General features: G+C 34.3%; 1 protein-coding gene across 1 annotated transcript; it reads left to right on the top strand.

Moving 5' to 3' along the window:
* The first annotated feature begins 1,731 nt into the window (after nt 1–1,731).
* On the top strand, nt 1,732–21,333 carry LOC149423795 (heat shock protein beta-1). The gene is made up of 3 exons (XM_089631814.1): nt 1,732–2,071; nt 19,252–19,444; nt 20,545–21,333. The coding sequence occupies exons 1-3, from the start codon at nt 1,884–1,886 to the stop codon at nt 20,737–20,739; spliced, it is 576 nt and encodes a 191-aa protein (XP_089487940.1). The 5' UTR covers nt 1,732–1,883; the 3' UTR covers nt 20,740–21,333.
* The last annotated feature ends 1,215 nt before the right edge of the window (nt 21,334–22,548 follow it).

Raw genomic sequence — 22,548 nt, 5'->3', positions numbered from 1 at the left:
CAGACCTGAGCCAAACAGCGCTTGGCGCGAGTAAAATTTTGGCGCTCCTCTCACCCAGTAGATGATCAATAATATTCGGATGATTTCCATTTTTGGGTGGCGCCGTTTTTATTGAAAATAATCTTCAATGCGATGTATTAGGACTGCGGTCTGCTCCAATTGCGCCCGCATATGGCCAGCCCTGATGAGATGAAAGAAAACAATTTATAATGTAGTATATAGATCAAAGAACATAGATTGCTCCAGGCTCCAGTAATTATTAGCAATCGAAAAATATTACCTATTTTTTGTGCAATGTAGGTAAACGTATACAATAAAAGGTAATTACAACAGTCAGCTGGTTTTCGGACACATCCATAATTATTATAAATAGTGATGAGTTGTTTTACTTGTGACTTGTGATGATGACCAGCATAATATTTCCGTTCCTTGTCCGCACGATGCCACATGTTTTGAGGAGCAAATAGTAGGTAGGTACTTACGTAAAACCTGTAAAAAGTCTTAAATTTAATTATAGCGAAAAATATCTGTTGTTTTTTATAAAAGGATAAAAATGATTGATACCAAATTAATAATGTCGATCAGGATAAACAACACGAGAGACTGACACCTACCGAATTGAATTATGTTAATGGAAATCAAATTATTTAAAAAAATGAGGGCGGTACGGTACGATCAGAATGCAAAGTAGGTCACTTATTATTCAATAGTAGGTAGGTACCTACCTAGGTACGTTTAGTAGGTATCTTAAAATAAGGGAAACAGTTTTTTTCTGAACTTCAATCTGCATATTTCCATACAACCTGTCTTAAGCGACAAACTACCGTAAAATCACAATATCACAAACCCGCGAAAGTTTTCTCCTGTCAATAACGCGGGAATTCCAGAAAACTATTTCAATATGGCGGGTTTAACTAGTGATGGTCATATTTCATAATCGAGATAACATTTATTTGGAAATGATAATTTTGATGAGTAACGAAAAATTTTCTGTTAAGAAAATTATCGATTAAAATTTAAAATTTAATTGCAAAGCGATTATGTTGATTTTCAGACGGATATCGTATCGCTGGGATATTTCAACTCATCAACAGTAACAACAGTGTAAAATTTTTATTCCAAGTATAGCACAAATATGCATTCTTTCCCACTAAAAACTGCGAATTTGAGAGGAGAGATTTTTCGTTTACGCAGATTACCATTAGATTATAGGCAACTAAAAACGTGCTATGTATACAAGTATTGACTCTATTAATATTACATCTACCGAGTATTTCTCCGGATTTAATACCAGTAGAACTGATATCCTTTTATATCTTTGAATGGAAAAATTAGACTAGTACCTATGTGCACATTCTGAAATACAAATTTAAATTTGACTAAGTACATAATACTTCTTAGTACGAGTTCTCCTACGCTTTGCAGCGTCCAGCTATTTGTGTACCTAATTGGTAATACTCCATTTGCAACTATCGGAGAATGCGATAGATGTTTCTGGTATGATGAATGAATCACAAACACATGCGATCCATTCCTCAAGTATTCGATGTAAATCTGTGGATATCCCTGATCCGAGATCCAGACGTGGGTTGACCCCCACACAGTCACACACGCAGACAGCATCCACACACAGCGGTAGGCACATCTACATCTACACGTATAGACACGGGACAGGCGCACTGAACAGCGTGCGGCTAACATAAGCTATTTAAAACTGTGCGCAAACTCCGAGGCAGACATACACAGACATCCACCCGAGTGGTAACGATCAGAAGACGCCGTTAGTTGTAATTCCGACAGTGCCCAGTAAACCCGTACACCCGTTCCGCAACCGGTGGAAATATTTAGCAAATTCGCCTTATTTTGTGCCAGTGTTGATTAAAATGGCTGACGGTGGAATCAAGAGGAATGTCCCCATCAAGTTGGGAGACTTTTCAGTCATCGACACGGAGTTTTCGAGCATTCGGGAGCGCTTCGACGCCGAGATGAGGAAGATGGAGGAAGAAATGAGCAAATTCAGATCCGACCTCATGAACAGAGAGACCAACAATTTCTTCAAAAGTACAACAAGGTAGGCGATACTCTCCAATATCCATGCTATTCTTGTGGGCGTCTTGGATTTTGTTTATTTATGCTTCTATAACCATACTTGGTTGTGCTCACAAATGATTGGGCGTTCAAACGTCACAAGTTCAGTTCATTTGGACGGCGAGGTGAAATTCAAATTATTTTCGTACTGTAATCCAATACGATTTTAGTGGGATTCTAATGCACGGGAAGTCGATTATTGTTTGATGAACCGCTGTGGAATCCATAGGTACTCTCGGCTTGCATTCGGGCTAATGCATTCCGCATAATAAGTAGTTTATTGTAGCTTAACATATTGCAGGCGAAGTATATTACATTGGTCAGTAAATTTGCGCTCACAGTAATACATTAACTACGTAGAACAGTTTGTCTTAAAATAAACAAGTGGCGGTTGGTGACACTGATAAATCTCGAAACTTAAAAAAAAACTACTTACAGATATAACATATTATGTATATTCTATCTGCCTTCTTAAACGCCTTACTATTTTTGTTATTTGTTTTGGGGTGTTATGCCGTGTTGCGCTAACTCCTTCTTTAGCCAACGTTACTATTTATTAATGATTCAAGCTTAATATTGGGCTATCAAATATCAAAATCATATTACGATAAGTAGAAATAATTTAAAAAAATGCTTTTCGGTTTGTACTCAAATAAATATACTCAAAATTGATGTAGTTAGAAAAACATAATTTCGTAGATCGCTACTCCCCTGGAATGTATACTTTGTACCGACTCCATGCATTTTTTGTCATAATTTATTTTAGGTAGGTAGGCGTCTAGCGATAAGCGAAGGTGAAGCAGTCGGCGCAGGGGTCTTCTGTTTCCCGCCTCATTTAATGTCATACATTATTTTGGTGCCACTTCCCAACTGTATTCCTTTGAAGATCTCGTCACGTAAACATGTCTCGAGTTGACGTGTTTGATAGACGAACCTAACCATCGGCCACAAGTAATCTAGGGTTTGAATTGTGCCAGAGACTTGCCAAGAATGTCACTCTGACATTGACGATTTACCGTACAAACTTCACAGCCAAAACCACTTATTTTTTTACAGTCATATTGTAGTTAAAACTATTTACACAAAGTGATTAGTGATTTTCCTGATGTACCACGTACCGTGTTAATTATTTCAAATGTTACCTATCTAAGTACTTCTTTGCTCAGCATTAAATTTGTCAACCATTAAAAATGGCGTCGACGCGTCTCCGCGTACTATGAAATATGTAAAACGCTGCAACAAACAAGATCACACTAACTGGCGCCCACATATTACCAATTGTCTTATAACCCCTCTTTCTATTGCGTACCACGTCGTTTATGAGAAATGGGGAGAGTTTTTATGCTTTCTATGTATCAGCGGAATGCTTTTACTTCTTTTACGGTTCTTTAAATTAAAATGTCCTATTCGTTCCCATAGTTTGAGAAGCTGAATATTGCCATAAGGCGAAAAGCCTTGGTGCGGGAAAAAAGTCGCCAAGGGCCACGAAACCCATCTCTCCTTTTTTGGCATCGCCTTGAGTTAAGAATGCCAACGGGTAATTCAAACAATTTATATACCTTCTTTTGGGTTTATAGGTGAACTGCTTTTTGTAAACAAAAAAACTCTTAAACATTCAATCTTTTAACGTGTGTGGGTATGTCACGGCCATACTAAGTTACCAATAATATCTTTGTTACTCTGAGATTGTATGCGTACAACTAACTGATATGCCCATTTTAACTTTTCCCTCTTTCTCATAAACGAGAAAATAGTGTTAAACGGAGCTCTCAGCGGTTTGACCATATTTGTGTTTTGCAGTCCGTGGCGAATTACTCTTATTAACGCCAATTTAGGTGACGCAATTGATAAAATGTGTTTTATGATCAAATATGCAAACTTCACTCTCTCATTGAGTCATTAATATATTTTGACGTTACAAAATAACGGGTCAAAAGCACGAATATTGATGATTATTTAAAAATACATATACACATACATGAACAAGTGAGAAAAATCAATAGATGACCTCACACACTCGCTGTAACGAAGAGGCTCCTCGAACATAATAGTATTATAATAAATTATGCTTTAAGCGTGATAAATGTTCGATGACTAAACAAATGTTTATTTAAAACTGTTGTACGGTTCGATATTTCGATTTCAAAAAACACCTGGTTGTTGAAAATTCACATTCGTTCGAAATAAACGAATAATCATCATATTTTATAAACATTTGTTTGCATTTATCGATTTTCATTAAAAGTTTTCTTAGTATATTCAAATTTATTTTTGCCTCGAGTCATTTTCACGAACTTCCTACTTCCTATGTGTTCTGGGAAATGGTTTGTTTGTTTATTTATAAAGGTGACCAAAACAATGACGTCATTCGTCATTGTGACAAAATATGATTTGACTACACTACTCTTCTTACTACTGAAGTACTCACCCGTAGAACATGTGTCTAAGGTCACTATAAATTAGCGGCCATTGTAGTATTCAATTGTGTATTGAAACGTTCTCGTTAATTTTAGTTCCCCGTTACAATAATCGTTATACACACTTGTGTCAATAAGCAACTTATGGCTAAACCACACAACGGTGATGTCACACATACTCTTATACAAAAATAGCGCCCAAGTCTTCTAGAACGGAGATCGTATTATATTTTATAGGTCTGTTCTACTCGCGTGGGTGGATTTCTCGAAACTGCATAGGTGAAGTAATGTACTTATGACAAAGTGGCAATTTGCATCAGTGCATATTATGACATGGTTGCTTGGTCAGTCTTCTAAGTGCTCTAATGACTTAAGATGACACATGCATCACGTTAGAAGTTAGTTAAAATCATCATAAAGCATCTGTTGGTAATTTTTTGAGTGATTTATTGCTCTGTAAAACTCTGTAATCTAATTACGCAATGCATTGCATTTGCAACTAATGATTATATTAGAACTCCTTTAAAAATAATTAAAAGTAAACAATTTGGTCTCCATTATTTTCACGTTCCTAAAGGTAAAAAATAGTACAAAATTTCTTGGCAGTCGTGAGGAAAGTGCAGCATCTCTCGTGGGTTGATTTTCATTGTTGTTACGTAGAACTAAGTAGATATTTGAATGGAAACAGAGTCATCTACATTCAAAATTGGTGCAAACCTTTTTGAATTTTAATCAATCCCATTTCATTAAACTTGTAGAATTCCGTTGCACGCTTAATACGCAAAAAATACATAAATAGCTATTGGTTTCAACTTAATTTCTACAAGAAATAACAAATTATGTGGTTGGTGATGGTAAAAGATGCATTAAAGTTACATTTTTTTCTCAAAATTAAGTTTGAAGGTTAGGAAATACACATAAATTATTAAAATAACCCAAACTAAAACCTAAACCCTAAACCGTATTTTCTGAAAACCCCCGACTTAAATAGTTGTCTCCATTAGACAATTAAGTTAAAATTAGTGTTAATCTTCGTTATGAGAAATATTTTAAACTTAGGTGTACTATAACTCTTCTCAATATTATAAAATATATGATATGTTTGACATTGACAGAATAACTTTTGTTTTTGGCACTCGTGTAATAATCGAACAGATAATCGGCGATCACGATGACCTTACAGATTCTCTTAATCTGCGGCTACGATGCATCGACATTTGTTACATCACTAGTGTTAATATTAATTGACCTGTCCGGTTTAGAGTGGTGTTTTACTTTTAATTTATGCAACGTGTAGTTTTGGCGCGAACATGAGTCGACAACAGAACTGTCAATCATTCCGGAGATTTACCGTTACGAAAAACGAAACGTTTTGTACTTTTGACAATAACATGACTATCAACAATTGAAATTACCCCGATAAAGTTAGTTTATGATAATTTAAAAATATATTATAATGATAGTGGTCCCTACCCGGCTTCACCCGACTTCTAACACTACTCTACTCTTAAGTAGGTACCTACTTTTTAAATTAAAATTGTGGAATAAATAATATTGGTGGGGTTATTAAATATAAACAGCCCAAAACCCTGACTTCACGATGAATATCAAACATTAAAATTGAGTTACTCCAAAACATGTTTTTGTAAGTCAAATTTAAGCAGTTTATTTACACACCCCACGATATTGCTTCTTATTTCATTTTTGACATTAAAAATGATATTTCTAAGCTACATCTATGCCAAACAGAAAAATGACGCCAGAGCTTACAATTCGCGATTTTAAAATGAAAAATTCAAACAGATTTCTGCTTAGGCATGGTATTCTGTGCATGCAGTTATGTATGCAGGTATGAATTTGACCTAAAATTACTTTGACTATCATGAGAACCGTTTAATGAAGTTGTATTACTTGTAACTAATACCAATTTGGTTGACAATGACTAGTCCCTGCCGCCTTTAATGGCCTTACAGGCTGTGCCGATAATATAATGCGCGGGTAAACACAGACATATCCCACCCACGTTTACTCTGTCTGCGTCGATCCAACGCATTCGATCAATTACTACATTCCTATTAGCTTATCCATTATTGGACTGCGGTAGATTGTTGATTGATTAATCAACTAAAATACTTTGTTCTAATAAAATAGCGTTTACGATGCGATAAACTTACGGAGAACGTACCTACTCTCAAGAAAAGCTCGGATCCAGTGCCCAAAGTTAAACATTTTACAAATTGAAACGTTTCTTCATTATATGATGATATGCGATTTCATCAGAGATTTAGCAGCTATTATATAGTATCCAACACAGTGCCGCACAGCACAAATGTGATCCTTAAGATATTTGGACACACTTCGATAATGTCCTTCCTTGTGGTTTAAACTTTGTCCACCTAAGGTGGAGTTCATCCCATTTGTGCATCATGTTCCTACCCAAAGCCGCTGCGGGTGCATTTAAGGCAGTATACAGTTGCCAGAATTTCTGTGGGAGTAGTCATATAGTAATGTACAATAAGGTATTGCATACTTGTTATGTGGGAAGTCTGTCTTTAGTCTACTTACTTGGGTTGAACTACTCGTAGTTAAGAAAAATAAGACATGGTAATTGAGTTTAGCCATGAATGCAAAATTCTTTTTAGTAAAAGCAACCACTATTTTTAACGGCTAACAGAAAACATCATGAACTGGAGCAGATTTACGGTTGGGTTCGGGCTGAATCCGAGAACCGTGCAACTTAAACCCAGCAATGGGGTGCTTAAAGCAACGAGGTAGGTACTTGAAAAGCTAGTTCGTCGGGTAGAAATTTTCTCACAAGTGCACGAAGCAAATTGAGAACATTACGTACCAACCGTGACCTATTTATCCCTTACTTTGTAACCAGAATACATTTGGTTTCTCGCCCACGCAAAAATACTTCTAGTGGCCCCGCAGAGTTTTGAGATCGATACCGAAGTCATTTATACGCGTAATTTACTATCTGAACAATAATTTATAGCCATGTCACATGGTGGGTTTATTTATGAGAATTCTTAAATTAATATCAAGAAAATGTACGGGTTTCTAATGTGAGATTTTTCGAGAACGGGGGGAGGGGGTGGTGGCTAAGGATAGTTAAAAGAGACCTATGACCATATGATTCAACGTGCCTTTTTTTAAGGAAACTAACAAAATCGGTGGTTTTTTAAGACAGTGGATCCCGAAGATTGCACTTTCAACTAATGAATTAATTATGAACAAGCGATCAAGTTTTCATGGTAGGGGAAATTAGAATGTTTTCGAAAATTAGGCGTTTAGCCAAATATGCTCAGATTTGAAGTAGGTAACCATAGTGATTATCTTCTATCTTCTTCATATAAATAAAAATGTAAATGTTCGTTTGTTCAAAGATTCCGAACGTTCTTCACCGATTGATTTGAAATTTTGGCACAAAGTTGCATTCGAATACGTATGTTTTTATAATACCTATAATTACCTATATAGATGTCATATGTGACAGGTAAATACAACATCTGTTGGACGTATTGGCAAAATGCGCTATTGTTTCTCTATCTTCACAAACAGACTGAGTCACAGCAACGCGTGGCTGTTTACAGCTAGTGAATAATAAAATAATAAGGTCCCGAACACTTTGCGAAATTCACTACACAATTTGCGAGCAAGGTTATGCATAGTCAACAACGGTTGACAGCATTATGCAATGCACCTCATCATAAACATCTAGGATGTAAACGTAAACATTCGTCATTTCATGCTAGTTTAAAAACCTAAACACAATGTGTTTATAAATGCAGCCATTTTAATCTAGATATTGGCTAACGACTGACAAACAGTATTTCATTGCACAAGGATTGATTGTCGTCCGCTATTTTTCTGCAGCTGGCTGTTCCAAATAATAACTCTTCGCGATTATTCTCACGGAGAAAGAACAATGGCCGATAATTTATTTTGGATAAACATGGCAGGTTTTATGACCACGATTGTTTGAGAAATACCATAAAGACTTTTGATAAACTTTCTTCTTGGCGGGGTTAGATCGGTTCTCAGAATAATAATGTGATATACTTAACTCATAACTGGTTCAGTTTTCCATTTAAGGCAATGTTTTATCTATCATTATCCACAACATAAAACTAAATAGAATATGATACTTGTGAATACATTCTTCTATGGAGTATTACGAATAATAACTCAATGGTTTACAAAGATAAAGTAAAACACCAGACATAGAAGTAGGTATTAGTGAAACTGATTACTTGTATAGTTAATCCAATATTAGTTTTACACTGCTTTTCTGTCATAAAAGTCTAGTATATTATCATTTGAAAGCACTGGTATTTTAAATATAAATTGACCTATCTTGATGTATTTCCATTCCATGTTTTCTTATTTCCACGATGTACAAGGACAAAAGAAAACAAGGGACCAAGAAGTACTTACCTAATGATTCAGGACACTCCAAAATAGACTAATGTTATATTATTTTAGTCTAATTTATGTTTTTTAATCATTTGTTGGCGTTGTAAATTGACCACAGAAGTTGGCACGTCTATTTTCACGATCAAACATATAACATTATTCATAACATGGACGAAACAAAATACTTTAAAAACGTGAGTCATTTGCTCGTATCATAGACTCGTATGGCAATCTTGTTCATTGTCATTACTTACATGTTTTCTTTCTTCTATCCAAAAGACAAAAGAAATTCCCGGACAAAGAACTAGATAATCACTTAATTAATAAAACTAAGTTGATAGTGTTTATCCAAATATAAGGTTTAAACTCAATAATGTTGTAATATTATGGTCTTGCTTCTGGGATACTTTTTTATATTATTAGTTGTTTACTTACATTTTTTGTTCGTATGCCAATCTTATTCCATGATTCGTGAGGATAAAAGAAAACACCGGACAAAGAATAAGTAATCATTCGGAAAACTGATTATCTAATAGACGTGTTGAGTTTTTAATCAAATAGAAGCTTTAGACTTTGGACTAATGTTCTATTATTACCGTCTAGTTTCTGGTTTATTATCATTTGTAGGCGTTGGTTTATTTAATGTAAATTGACCACAGAAGCTGGCACGTCTATTTTCACGATCGAAAACATATTATTTATAACGTGGTCATTAAGTTGAGTAATTTGTACCGTGATCAAACGCTGGACATACTTCAGCAGCCGTGTTGATCGTGGCTGTGGATATTGCAGACGGGTGCAGACGGGGTTCACTATTTATAACCTTTATAGCTTATAGAGTACTTAATCGATTAATATTTCTATATACCTGCTAAGAGTGCTAATCGTTTTCAAGTAGTTATCCAGTAGAATCAAAGGGGTACAAGTATTATGTGCCTAAATTAGTTACAAAGGAAATACAAGAATAAATACATTTTCATAAGTTCATAAGTCTTTCCTGTTGAAATGGTACTTTTCATATATATTTTGTCCGAAGCAGCAAAAACTCTCAAACAGTGAGTTCTGGCGTCATGAATTTTTTCTGTTAAATTTCTAGGTAAAAGTATTTTCTATATTAAAACTAATTTCAACCCATAACATATTAATCGTGAAATGTAAATCTTTGAAATATGCATTAATTCAACTGCTATAAATGAAATTCGACGGCATATCATTTGCGTATTACATTTCTTCAATAATAGTTTTTCAATTAGAAAAAAATGTGTTTCAAACACGGATGAAGTCGGGTAGTAACTTTTACTCGTAGATAATGATAAATCCATTCAATTAGTTTCATTTAAATAATTGGGCGCTGAAATTAATTCGGCATTTTCAGTTTGAAATTTCTTTGCAAAACTGTTGATGTTGAACCGCTATTATAATAGTCTGTTGAAGAATGGAGGCGTCCGATGGAAGACACGGTATTGTTTAATTTTACAGTTTTCGTTTAATTCCTTTCTTACCGGTGGCCCACATTTCAGAATAGAAGTAAGTACCTAGTTTGACACGGCACTGGAGGTTAGGCACGACCGCTGATAGCATCCGATATCCGACTACTTTCAACTTTCTTTGTTCAAGAACATTCTAAGGTTCAAACGAAATCTAATCGAACAGCGCCGCATCTAATACGGTAGTGATTAGTAATTGATTAGCTTAGAAAAAATAGCATTTGTAGAAATAGCAATGAAAAATCCAGCAAATATTTTAAAATGATCATTACGAGTACCATTAATCAACTTCTGTAGATTGATAACTTCGGGCTCTTTGTATGAAACAAATTGGACCTAAAAAACCATAGACATGCCAACATATAGACAGTAAAATTCTTATTTGGAGCCTACTTATTAAACTATACACCAATGAAAAACTTTGAAAGTTTATTCCATAGATTTTCGGAGTTTTTCATTGGTGGATATAGTTAGGCAAACAACAATATTTCGGTTCCAATTTTCAAAAGTAGCTTTTACTGAAATGTAATTCTTCGTTCATAGACTTTCTAAAGCTTAAGGACGGGTTGTTTCACAGAATTTGAACAATTCATCAAATTTCAATCAAAGTTGATTTCAAGTTCTGTGAAGGTTCAATTCAGTTTCTGTTATTATTTCAGTTTCGTCAAGCAACTGGGCAGTGATGAATAATAATTGAACTTGAATAGAACCTCCTCAGAACTTGTAAATTAAATTAGAAATTTGTTGAATTGTAAAATTGCATGATACAACTCGTCCTTAATAATCTAATCGAACAGCACCGCCTTCTGTTTGACAGAAAAGGCTTGGTATAAATCTCAAATGCTGTGATCTGAGGTAGGAATACTTGGCTTGATAGCTTAGCTTCTAAATATTTGAAAATTAGAGAGAGAAATCTATTTGAGGTTATTTTTTATGGATATTTTCTCTCAGTGATTCCAATTGCAGAATAAATACGTACAAAAAATATAATGTTTATCGAATATAACTTAATTCTTTAGATATAGGTGCGTAAACATAGTGTTTCATGCTCATATTGCAAAACTTCAGGGATATAAATGAAATATTTTCTAGCTTAAGTAGGTAGGTGACACATTATGCTATACGCATCATGGCTTTGTATATTTGGGCATATCTCTCGCCATACACTACAATATATGCCAGAGGTCTGTCACAGGCTTTACCTTTTTTACTAAGGTTACGCGTAGGTACCAATCGTGTTAGTTCTAAAAAACTTAAAGACTGGGTATACAATATCGGGTATATAGACGACAAATATAAGAGAACCCCTAATATGACCAAGGTACCTACTAATATCATTTCACAAATAAGTTTGAACCCTGAAATTCCGCAGTATGGGCGTGAAACGTCCTGTTTACTTATTTTTAACGCCTTTATTATTGTGTATTATATATTTCTTATAATAATTATTATTTTAATTCTGAAAGTGGAAACATAACAAACTAACAATGTCGTGTTGATTTTTGCATGTCTTACAATTATGAATCAATGTCTTCGGGAGGATCAACTTCGGCCAGTAAAACATCCACAAGGTAAAGAACCGGCTTCTAATACATTAATACGATACATAATATAATACATTAATACACACATAATATTCTGTCTTGTGTAGTACCTAGTTCATATCTTATCTCTTATTTCATTACTTAGTATTTATTCTAGAATGCATATCATTATGTTAAACATGTTTTGCGTTGCACGTTCTACAATAATTGTATCAATCTGCCATGTAGGAGATTATCGTAGGTAGTGTATTGATTTATTAATCTTCTCTTAATGTCTTGTATTTATTATTAGGCTTGATACTTTAGTTACTCGTATATTAAATTTCTCTTGTTAAAATAATATGTTTGCCTGTTGCTGATTTACCAAATAAATTTTAATCATGTTAGTTAAATACTTGAGTTGAGCAATTTACTAAACTTTTTTGCATCTTCGAAAACGATTTTTAATATACATGTATTTGAATTTCTATTTTGGTTTCTTAAATGAAATGGTATCTTGGAAGTGGAAATTAACTCGCTTTCCGAGAGCCGAATGAGCTGAAACCAGGCAGATAGACTCGTTGTCGATGACAATGCATTCCATTAACTTTTGGTGGCAATCGTGACCATACATTTTTAAAAAATTGAATGACGTTATATCAAGAAAATTACAGCAGTTAATATACGAAATAAATTTCGGTACTATCCAATTGGGATTCGGTTTAGTTGTTAGCGTTGTTGACTCCAGTCCCTGGGGAAGAAGGTTCAATCCTCGCACACACAAATATTGTAGTAAAAAAACTTTGATTTTTACATGTTGATTTTTTTTCTAGACATGTTAGTAGACGGTTCACTGTTTGAGGAAACAGTTTACTTTCATTACATTGTGAATATTTAGTGAGCTCACATTTATTACAAATATTTGTGATATTAGAGTAGACTTACGTAGAAGGGGAAAAATGATTCTCAGAGAGTCAAAACGCTCCAAATGTCTCTTTTTGTCAATTTCAGTACTACTGTGACGACTAAAGATTTACAATAGAAACAATATGGCTGATGGTGTAAAAAATCACTTTCTTTAGTTGATTTAATCCTCTTATAAAGTTAAATCTTAAATTTGGAGGAATAAAAGAGCGTTGCTGTTGTATTTTTGACCTATGCTGGCAACAATATGTCTGCATCCTTGTTTAAACGAATGGTTGGTGTTAGTTAACCATTTAAACCTAATTGACGCTGTATTAATCCCGAGAATCAACTGAGAATTCCGAGTAGAATCCAACGAGAACCGTGTAGGAGTATTTATGCATTTTTTCAAAATGTTAGTACCGCTGTTTGACATTCAGCTTTGACGTGAACATAGTTAAATATAATCGTAAAGAAATAGTAGTTCTTATCATTTTAATCTATGAAAAATATGTTTTAAAATATTATAGTGCATGCTTTGTTCGTGTTGAAATACTTATTTAATCTAATTCGCATGAACTCTTCCATATTCCATTCGTGAAAGGTTTATTTATGTTCCATTCGGAAATGGCGGAAATCATATAATATTGTTTGATGGCGTTAATTCGCCGAAGCAATGCAACGCTGGGATTCTATTTATTCAATAGCAAAGGTTATTGCAAACGTACCCATATAAAATAGTTGATAAATATTGAATGCTGGCACGACGATTTAGTTATTCAATGCATTATTGTGTATTGTAATCTCCTGCATAGTGCAGTAGTTGTATTTTCTGCTTAAATATAAAAATGACATCATGCTTTTATACTGAAAATGACGCATTCATATTATTTACGATTCGTTCGGACGGCCTTGCTTGATTTGTAGATAATGTAAACTTCTCGGCTTCAATGGCTAAGTCCTTCTAACCGCCTCTGGAATATGAAGCAATCTGCTATTCTCTAATAGTTTTGCCTCCCAATTCGGTGATGCAGGTCAAATTGTAATTAAAATAAGTTTTTATTATTTGTTTAATCTACCCACTATTTAAATAGTACCTAATCTAAATTGAAATGTTTGTCATCAGCGTAGGTGGGCACGTGAGAGTATTTTTTAAAGAATCAAGCAATTAGAATTGAATATTTTCTATCAAGATTCTTTTCGTGTTCTATACAGATTATAAATTTTACGCGTTTCTATTACCCAGTCTTACTATGTAGGTACTTTTGTAAACAATTCATTCTCTGATTCACTATTGAATCAGTATCAAATATCTGCCCGATTACTCAAAAGTGATTCAAACGATCCGATCAAATCTAAGGTCATTGTTGTTTCTCTGTCTAAATCAATAAAATATTTCTGTGATCAATTTCATAATTTTTTTGTTGAGACATTCTTAACGTGACAATGTAGTCTTCTGACAACAAATCTAGCAAGGTTGGATGTCCTTATATGGTACTTAGAATCTACAGTTCAATAAGTAGGCATATTAAATTTGGTATTATGAGCACGTCTCTACTGCGACCAGAATGTGAGGAATGCACGCTAGATGAGGCATTGGATTGGAAGTGTGGAACGCTCTAGAATGAGCACACGTGTGACTCGGGCCGGAAGTTGAACGAAATTTTGTTTTTATAATGTTAAAAATAAACAAAGACTAAAAAAGTACTACGAGATGTTACGAAAAATGCAGAGGCGCGCTTTTACGATCACCCGTTCTTCTCGGAAACAAACAGTCCTGGAATAGTTTTATCCTATGAGTCAAACTATGTTAAAATAGATAAGTTTATTATAATTAATTGGTTAAAGTCATGATATATTTTCCACACCTACTTAAAATCAAGTTGAGACCACAAAACGCGACGAATCTGTGGGATGAATCTAATTTCCGGCACAAACTTGCCATGAGACAGGTATTTATCTACCTACCTATTAATACGTAGGAATATCACGATAAAAATCTTGGATTTTGTCAAATTCCAAGCAAAACTAAGATTTTTTGATAATACAAACATGACTAGACCATTTTTTGATAGAGCAAAGGTTCGCCGACCTATTTGGGAATATTTTTGGGGGAGGCTAAATGCTAGTAAAGTTGCCATAGACTAGCGTGCAGACAGAACCTAAAGTAATGATATATTTTTGCAACATTCACTTTGTAAAACGAAGCATTCTAGAATGCCTGGGGTATGCGTGCTTGGAATCGGAAACCAAAACACTTTTTTCGATATTAGTTTTCACAATGAATAGGGGAAGGGGGGGCAAAGTGGAAAACTTAACTTTAGCTTACAGATTAATTAAGAAAATGTAAGTTTTTTAAAGTTTTTAAAATTTTATTAAAATAAGGAACTTACATATTTTTGGTAATTGAAACAAAATAATAATAAAAACGAACAGTTTTAGTAATGGAGACCCAGTTTTGAAAACCTCACTTTTTTCCACTTTGCCCGCATAGCAGGGCAAAGTGGAAACGTGGAAAGGGCAAAGTGGAAACTTATAATATAGAACAATAAAATGTAGAATGCGATAGAATGATTCCTCTAATGGGATTGGCAATTAAAGCAGGTAAATTTTCCATCATTGTCAATATCGACACACAGTTCATGTGCCCATTCTTGACAGACATTACATTGAATCCATTCTTCAGTTGGAGGATCAATGTAAATTTCTTGGCAAAACATGCAAAGTGTCAAATTTTGTTGTTTCGATGTGCCGGGCTGAGGTTGAAAATTAATTTTCACTTTGACTGGTTCTCTTCGAGAAATCTTTTCTTCGTCTTTCCGAAATTTTCTTTTTCTTTTCCATTTTCTCAATTTTTATTTTCTTTGATATTTCTAATTTCTGCTCTCTTTCCTTGATAATTTTCGTCCTGTTGGCTATTTTTTCTTCCAATTGATTTTTGTAGGGCGAACTGGTTAGAATTTCTGACTTTTGACATGGCCGTTTGACACGTTTTTTATTAACTGGTCTAGAAAATTTTGGTATTGGAATTAAATCTCTCGGAGAAACAGCAATTATTTCATCTGGGGGTATATCGCACGTTTTTCTGCTTGGACTCGTAGGGCTAGTGATGTTTAAGTCCATTCATCCATTCATTCAAATCCAGTCCATCCAAGATAAATTTTGAAAACTTATTCCATCGTTGGTTTCTAAATTCAGCAAAGTTGTTTCGGTGGGCTGTTGATTTTCCAGTTCTACAGACGTTGGAACTGTAGATGTTGTCACGGTTTCAACCAATGTGGCATTGTTCGTGGTCAGCTCAGTGTTTTCCGCTATGTAGTGAACCGTAGAAGGAGCGAAATCTAAATCAGTGAAAAGATTCCTGTCATATGGGAAAATGCCACACTTTTTAAAACCAGCTGCTGCATTTTCAATTGTTGCACTTTTTTCGAAGGCAAATCGAACAAGTTTTGCGACGTCGAATTGGTTTATACGTCTTCCAGGGTGGTTTTTTTGGAAAGTGTCCACAGCTCTTTCAAAGGCAACTTTGAATGGTTTGTAGACTGAAACATCTAGAGGTTGGAGTTTATGGCTAGTGTGTGGAGGGATGGTTACAATTATAACGCCCTTTTCGCAAGCCATATTTAATCCTTCCAGATTTTGGTGGGTGGAATGATTATCCATGATAAGTAAAACGGGTTTTTCTTTTGAAGGTTTTGACTTTTCAATAAAAACTTGCAGCCACTTATTGAATATATCATTGACGATCCAGCCGGAATCCGAACACCATGCCTGTGCACCATTAGGGGCATTATCCAATAACCGCTCGTTCATCCTTTTTCTTTTTCCAAAAATAAAACATGGTGGGATGAATCTTCCTGTAGCACTGCAACAACACACAAGTGTAGTCAACTGGCCTTTTTCAGCGGAAGATATGACTCCTACCTGTTTTTTACCCTTTATTGATATTATTCGAGGAGGTCTTTCAGAAGTTGTCTTGACGCCAGTTTCGTCCATATTGTAAATATCGTCAGGGCGGTTGATGAAATCATATTGTGCCAACATTGTCCACAGATTATCGTAAAAATGATTCACTTGGAACTGGTTAAAAGCTGCACAACGTGCAATAGATGTTGGTTCCGGGGTTCTGTATGCTAGTTCAGGATGCCTCTTCATGAACCCTGTAACCCATGGTCGACCAGCTTTCTCATTTTGAAATGGATGTTCCACGTCATTTTTAACAGCTAGTTGGTAGGCTAAAGTTTGCAAGGATTCCTTTGTTAGCCCATAGAAACAAATATCCAGTTCTTTGGCATGTTCACAAATTAGCTTTTCTAGAGCTTCGAAAAATACAGTACGAAATCTGCCTAATTTTTTAGTACATATTCCACTTTTCAAATGCCGATGCAGCGTCCCAAGAGGTATGCCATATTTTTTAGATGCAGCAGATAGGGAAGTAGTTTTCGATTCTTCCATGGCTCTTCTCATGTTTTCTTCGCTCCATGAACCCTGATTGCTTCGCTTGATGTATTTATTAACCATCTGAAAATAAAAAAATAAAATTGAATGGTTACGTTAGAGTAAAACTGGATGTCTCTAAGAAATCACGAGCGCGGGCAAAGTGGAAAGGTTTCCATTTTGCCCTCACATACAACTTTCCACTTTGCCCAAATGGTGTGAAAGGAACAAAAAAATTAATATTTCGAAAAATCGTATCAAAATATTACAGACGTATTAAAATAACGTTGAATTATACTTATATGCAATATAATAATAAATAGCATGTAACTAAATCCTTACCTTTCAATGAAAAATCAACCGTTGAAGTTTGAATGTTTTCGTAAGGAATCTGCACAAATCACTCAACATAGACGTGCACCGCGCTGGGTCGCCGTAGCTATACTAAATTTCTGAAGGGGCATAAGGGCAACACGTGACTTGCGGTAAGTGAGCGTAGCGGGGGGGGAAGTCGCTATTTTTTGTTTTATATAAACTTTCCACTTTGCCCGCCCTTTCCACTTTGCCCTCCCTTACCCTAAATAATATCATCCGCCTACTGAAAAGTGTTGCCACAGCGGGATTGTATAACGTCTGTGTAAAAATATTCTAGTTACGTAAATTTGTAAATCATTATGATTGGGCGAGACAAAATATTTAAAAAAAAAATCAGAACATTGTTTCACCTCTGCACGCCAAAGATATTATGTCTCCGTGCCAAAATACTTCTCAACCATTCGTTAATTAAGTCCTGAATAACATCTGCATGCACATGCCAAGAAGCGAGGCATTCAATTCAAATGATTTTGCATTCGCTTTGGATTCATTTATAGAAAGGGAAGACATGGAAAATAAATAAAGGAAGAAACAATACCATGAACGTGAACACAGTAGCCATACAATCTTGACAACATTTTCATTTTGTTTGTTTGTCTAAAAGAATGTCATCTCTTCTTACAAAACAATAATAATTGTATGAATACGCAACTGTTTGGTGTGTAATGTTTACTCAATTACAATATTTCTCGTAACAGCAAGTTTCTTATTTATTTTTTAAAAAGATTTTATCAAAACACTGCCCGCATTTTTCTTTGCATGTTTGAATGTGATATGTTGGATGTATATAAATATTATTTTTCAATGCTGTTCGTACACATGAATATTTTGAAAACATATTTTTTATTGTCCCCATATTGGATGTGATTTGAGATTTTCACGGCCAAAAGTGTTGTAGTGATTTATTTTTCGGGTATTATGCCATGTTGGGCTACCTCCTTCTTCAGCCAACGTTTCGGACAGCATTACAGTGTCTATCATTAGGGCAGATGCGTCACACAGGCATAATACGCTAAAAATAAATCGCTATACCACACTGAAGTTCTTTAATTTTCATTCATCATGTTGAGAGATATAGATTTATTACTTTTAATAATCATTTGAGTAACCATCCTTTGAAGGACCTGTATCGTTAATTATTTGAACATTAGGACAGTTAGTTAATTATTTGACTTGTACCTTATTACAACCAACAAATAATGATATTGCAGCTGAGAGCAATAAATTGTAACCTCTCTTTTTATTACTTGCGTAGTTTATGAGACAGAGAACGAGTTACAATGGAACCATCAGTGGTACGGTTTGTATTTAGATTTATTCATAAGACATTTAATGACATCTGAGTTATTTTGGTGTTGCAAATCCGTTATTCCATTTAAATGAAAGGGAAGAAAAATGTATTATCACCTGCGACATAATAAAGATGTGAATGTCAATAAGTGGATTCCTTAAATGAATGACATCTTTTAACGCAAATTAAAATATTATGTTAAATTTACATAAAGCTTCCATCTGTTGACTAAATTAGCAACCTTGTATTGTATTTGTATGCACGCATTATAAGTTCAGTTTTTAACCCGTTGTTTTTGTTGTTTTATTTAGCTCCACAACATCCAGCAACGTGCACAACGACAACAGACAATTGGCCGACAATTCTTCCAATCAATGGATCGACAATATCAACTCTCCGCTCATCCAGGATGAAGGAGACGGCAAATCCCTGAAGCTTAGGTTCGACGTTAGCAAATACTCACCTGAAGAAATCGTAGTCAAAACAGTCGACAACAAATTATTGGTAAGAATTATAATCCTTATTAGTTTATTCTATTTGTAAGTAAAAAAATGTTTGAACAAAACAATATGGCATCCTGTCTAATTTTTGACAGTTAATTGGTTATTTCAAAGATCCATAGCTCATGATGGAAGTGATGTTGCGAAAATGTAGGGTCAATTTCACTAATTGCCGTGATTAACAGATTTTCTGATGAAAATTTTTCCCTTTTCAAAGTTTTCGAGTCACACTATAAGTTCAAGATATTATTTCTGTTTTTTATAAAAAGCGATATAAGAAATACTATGTGTGCTATTAGGCATGGAGCCAAGTCTATATACCATCGGCCGCTGTTGTTAGGTTGAGTTATAAATACATTTATTTTTGAAATGCATGACTTTTCCAAAGTTGTAAATAAAACATGTAATACTGGCTTAAGTTTAAACAAAATTCTATTCTATTCGAGAATGTGACAATGTAAACCGGTGATGCACAACTTATTTAAAAGTATGACTGATTTATCCATTTTCCAATAATAATTGTTCACGGGCCACAAAGGTTAGAAGTGTTTAATGCTTCAAAGACATTGTGCTATAAAAAGCTTCTGGGGAAAACCTAGGTCAGTAAAAAGCTCTCACTTTAGATAATTCAAGGGATATTATCAGAAATTTGACAAATGTCCCGAGAATTCAGGAGGATTAAAACATTGTTAGTTTACTTAAAAATCATTAGTGATTCACATTTATATCTCTCAATTTTTGACAGATTTAGAAATGTCAAAATTTAAACAAAAGAAATATATAGAAAATTTCAAATATAGAATTATTATTAATAAAATAATTTTGGTACCTACTATTGCTTGGTTCCCAATATCAGTTCCATTCTGAAAATTATTAAAATCACATTGAACATGAATAATTTTAAGCATTACATTACCCAGGAATATTTCACTTCATGCACATCACAGAAACAGAAATCGGTATGTTTAATAATAATTCTTCTCACTCACAACTAAGTCGATTGTATCCGAAATCAGTTTAGTATTATCTATCTATACAGGTGTGCTTCACTCGTTAATTTGTAGGCTGAGATAAAGTTTACTGATGATTGTCTTGTGTTCACAGGTCCATGCAAAGCACGAAGAGAATTCCGACACCAAAGCCGTATACAGGGAGTACAACAGAGAATTCCTGCTGCCCAAAGGAACCAACCCGGAAGCCATCAAGTCCTCGCTGTCCAAGGACGGAGTCCTAACCGTGGTGGCCCCCCTCCCCGCCCTGGCCATCACAGAACAGAATATTCCCATTAAACAGAACTAAACCGCACTAATATATGTTATTTTATTATTAACTGCTGGCAATTAGAAACTCACATTTCGAATACTTTCAGTGGAAAATGCTGCCTTGGAACGGTTTCAATGTTTGCTGCATTTTACGCATCTACGAGTGATATTAAAATTTATGATTCATCATAAATACTATTAATTGTTATTTTTAAATGTCTGCTTTATGGCAATTTTGTAATTTTTGTACTGTTACTACACATCTTGAATCAATGTCGTAGAATCGCACCTTCAGTTGAAAAATATTAATTATTATTTACCCATTTGGAAAAATGCTTTTGATATTGTATTTGTTTTCTTTCGTTTTTATAATAAAAACACTCAAATTTTAATTGTAATTAACTACAAATGGATAGTTCACACAGTTTTTGGACGTTTTTTGTTACTTAATGTATTTATAAAAAATATTTATAATTAATTAACAAACTAATACTTTATAAAATAGATTTATAGAGGGAACGCTCTGAATAAATTTAAGTTTTATTACTACACAACATGAATATTTTTTTAGAAATCATTTCTTAAACATTTTTATTTACCGTCAAAATAATAAAAAATGTGAATTGTTGTAGTCATGATTTTTATTCCTTATCCACTTAAAAATATAACATGAATAATGACAAGGTGCAACCATAACCTACACAATAATAAAGAGTTGCCAAACTGGAACAGCTTCTTTGGGTGGGACGTGCAACAAGGATGGAAGATATCCAACCACCACAGAGATTTCTTTAACCTTCCTGTATCCATGATGTAACGATAGTCTAGTTATTTTGAATCATCCTTACTCATTAAAATCAGCTTTAAGGACGAAGAGGTATCGGAAAACTTAAACCTAGTTGTTTCGCATCATCAAATATCCATTCAGCACCATTTTGTTTTTTGACATTTGAAAAATCCCCTTTAAACATTGATTCAGGTGTGTTTAAGCTCTCTTTCAAATTGTAATAAGCTGACAACCTTGACAACATGATAGTTGCCCTCTTCGGCTGATCACAATTTGTTCAACAGACTTAGGACGGGTTGTTTCGGAGAATTTGAACAATTCATCAAATTTCAACATTCATTTTCGGGTTCTGTGAAAGTCCTATTCAAGTTCTGTTACTATATCATTGTAGGCTAGTTGCTTGACAAAACTGAAATAAAAACAGAATTTGAAAAAATCTTTCACAGAACTTGAAAATAAACATTGAAATTTGATGAATTGTTCAAATTCTCCGAAACAACCCGTCCTTGGAATCGGAATTTAAAGGTTTTAAACTGTCAAAAAAACAAAATCGGGACGAATGGCCATTTGATGATTTCATCACATTTTAATTTCTGGAAAACAACCTGTGCTTAAACTTAGATGGCTGGACGGTATCGAGGCGAATGAACATTGCAGCTTTTTAGGCATAAGGAACTAGAGACAAAAGGTTTTCAGAAATCTTGTACGACACTCCAAATAAAATTACCTTCTGTCATTAAACCTTAGGCATGTCACGCCATAATGTATTATCAAAATATGTGAAAACTGAATATGATATACTAAGAAAAAAGAATGAATTGGTTGATAGTAAGATTTATTCAATACAATCATTATTCACGAAACATTAAAAAATCAGTTGGTGTCTTACACAAAATGCTTAAGTATCAATACCAATGTCCTAAGCTTAGTGATTATACAGACTTTGCTTTCACATAAATACTTATGTTTATTCCGTAAACCCAAAGACACACAGTATATTGACATATAGCACCCACCTACAAAAATAGTATGTATATCATAATTGCACAGAATTAAATA

Source organism: Hesperophylax consimilis, chromosome 5, assembly GCF_061612785.1.
Source record: "Hesperophylax consimilis isolate HC1 chromosome 5, BYU_Hcon_1.0, whole genome shotgun sequence".
NCBI classification, from domain to species: Eukaryota; Metazoa; Arthropoda; class Insecta; order Trichoptera; family Limnephilidae; genus Hesperophylax; species Hesperophylax consimilis.
The sequence above is the reverse complement of the archived record's forward strand: the minus strand, read 5'-3'. Positions and strand labels throughout refer to the sequence as shown.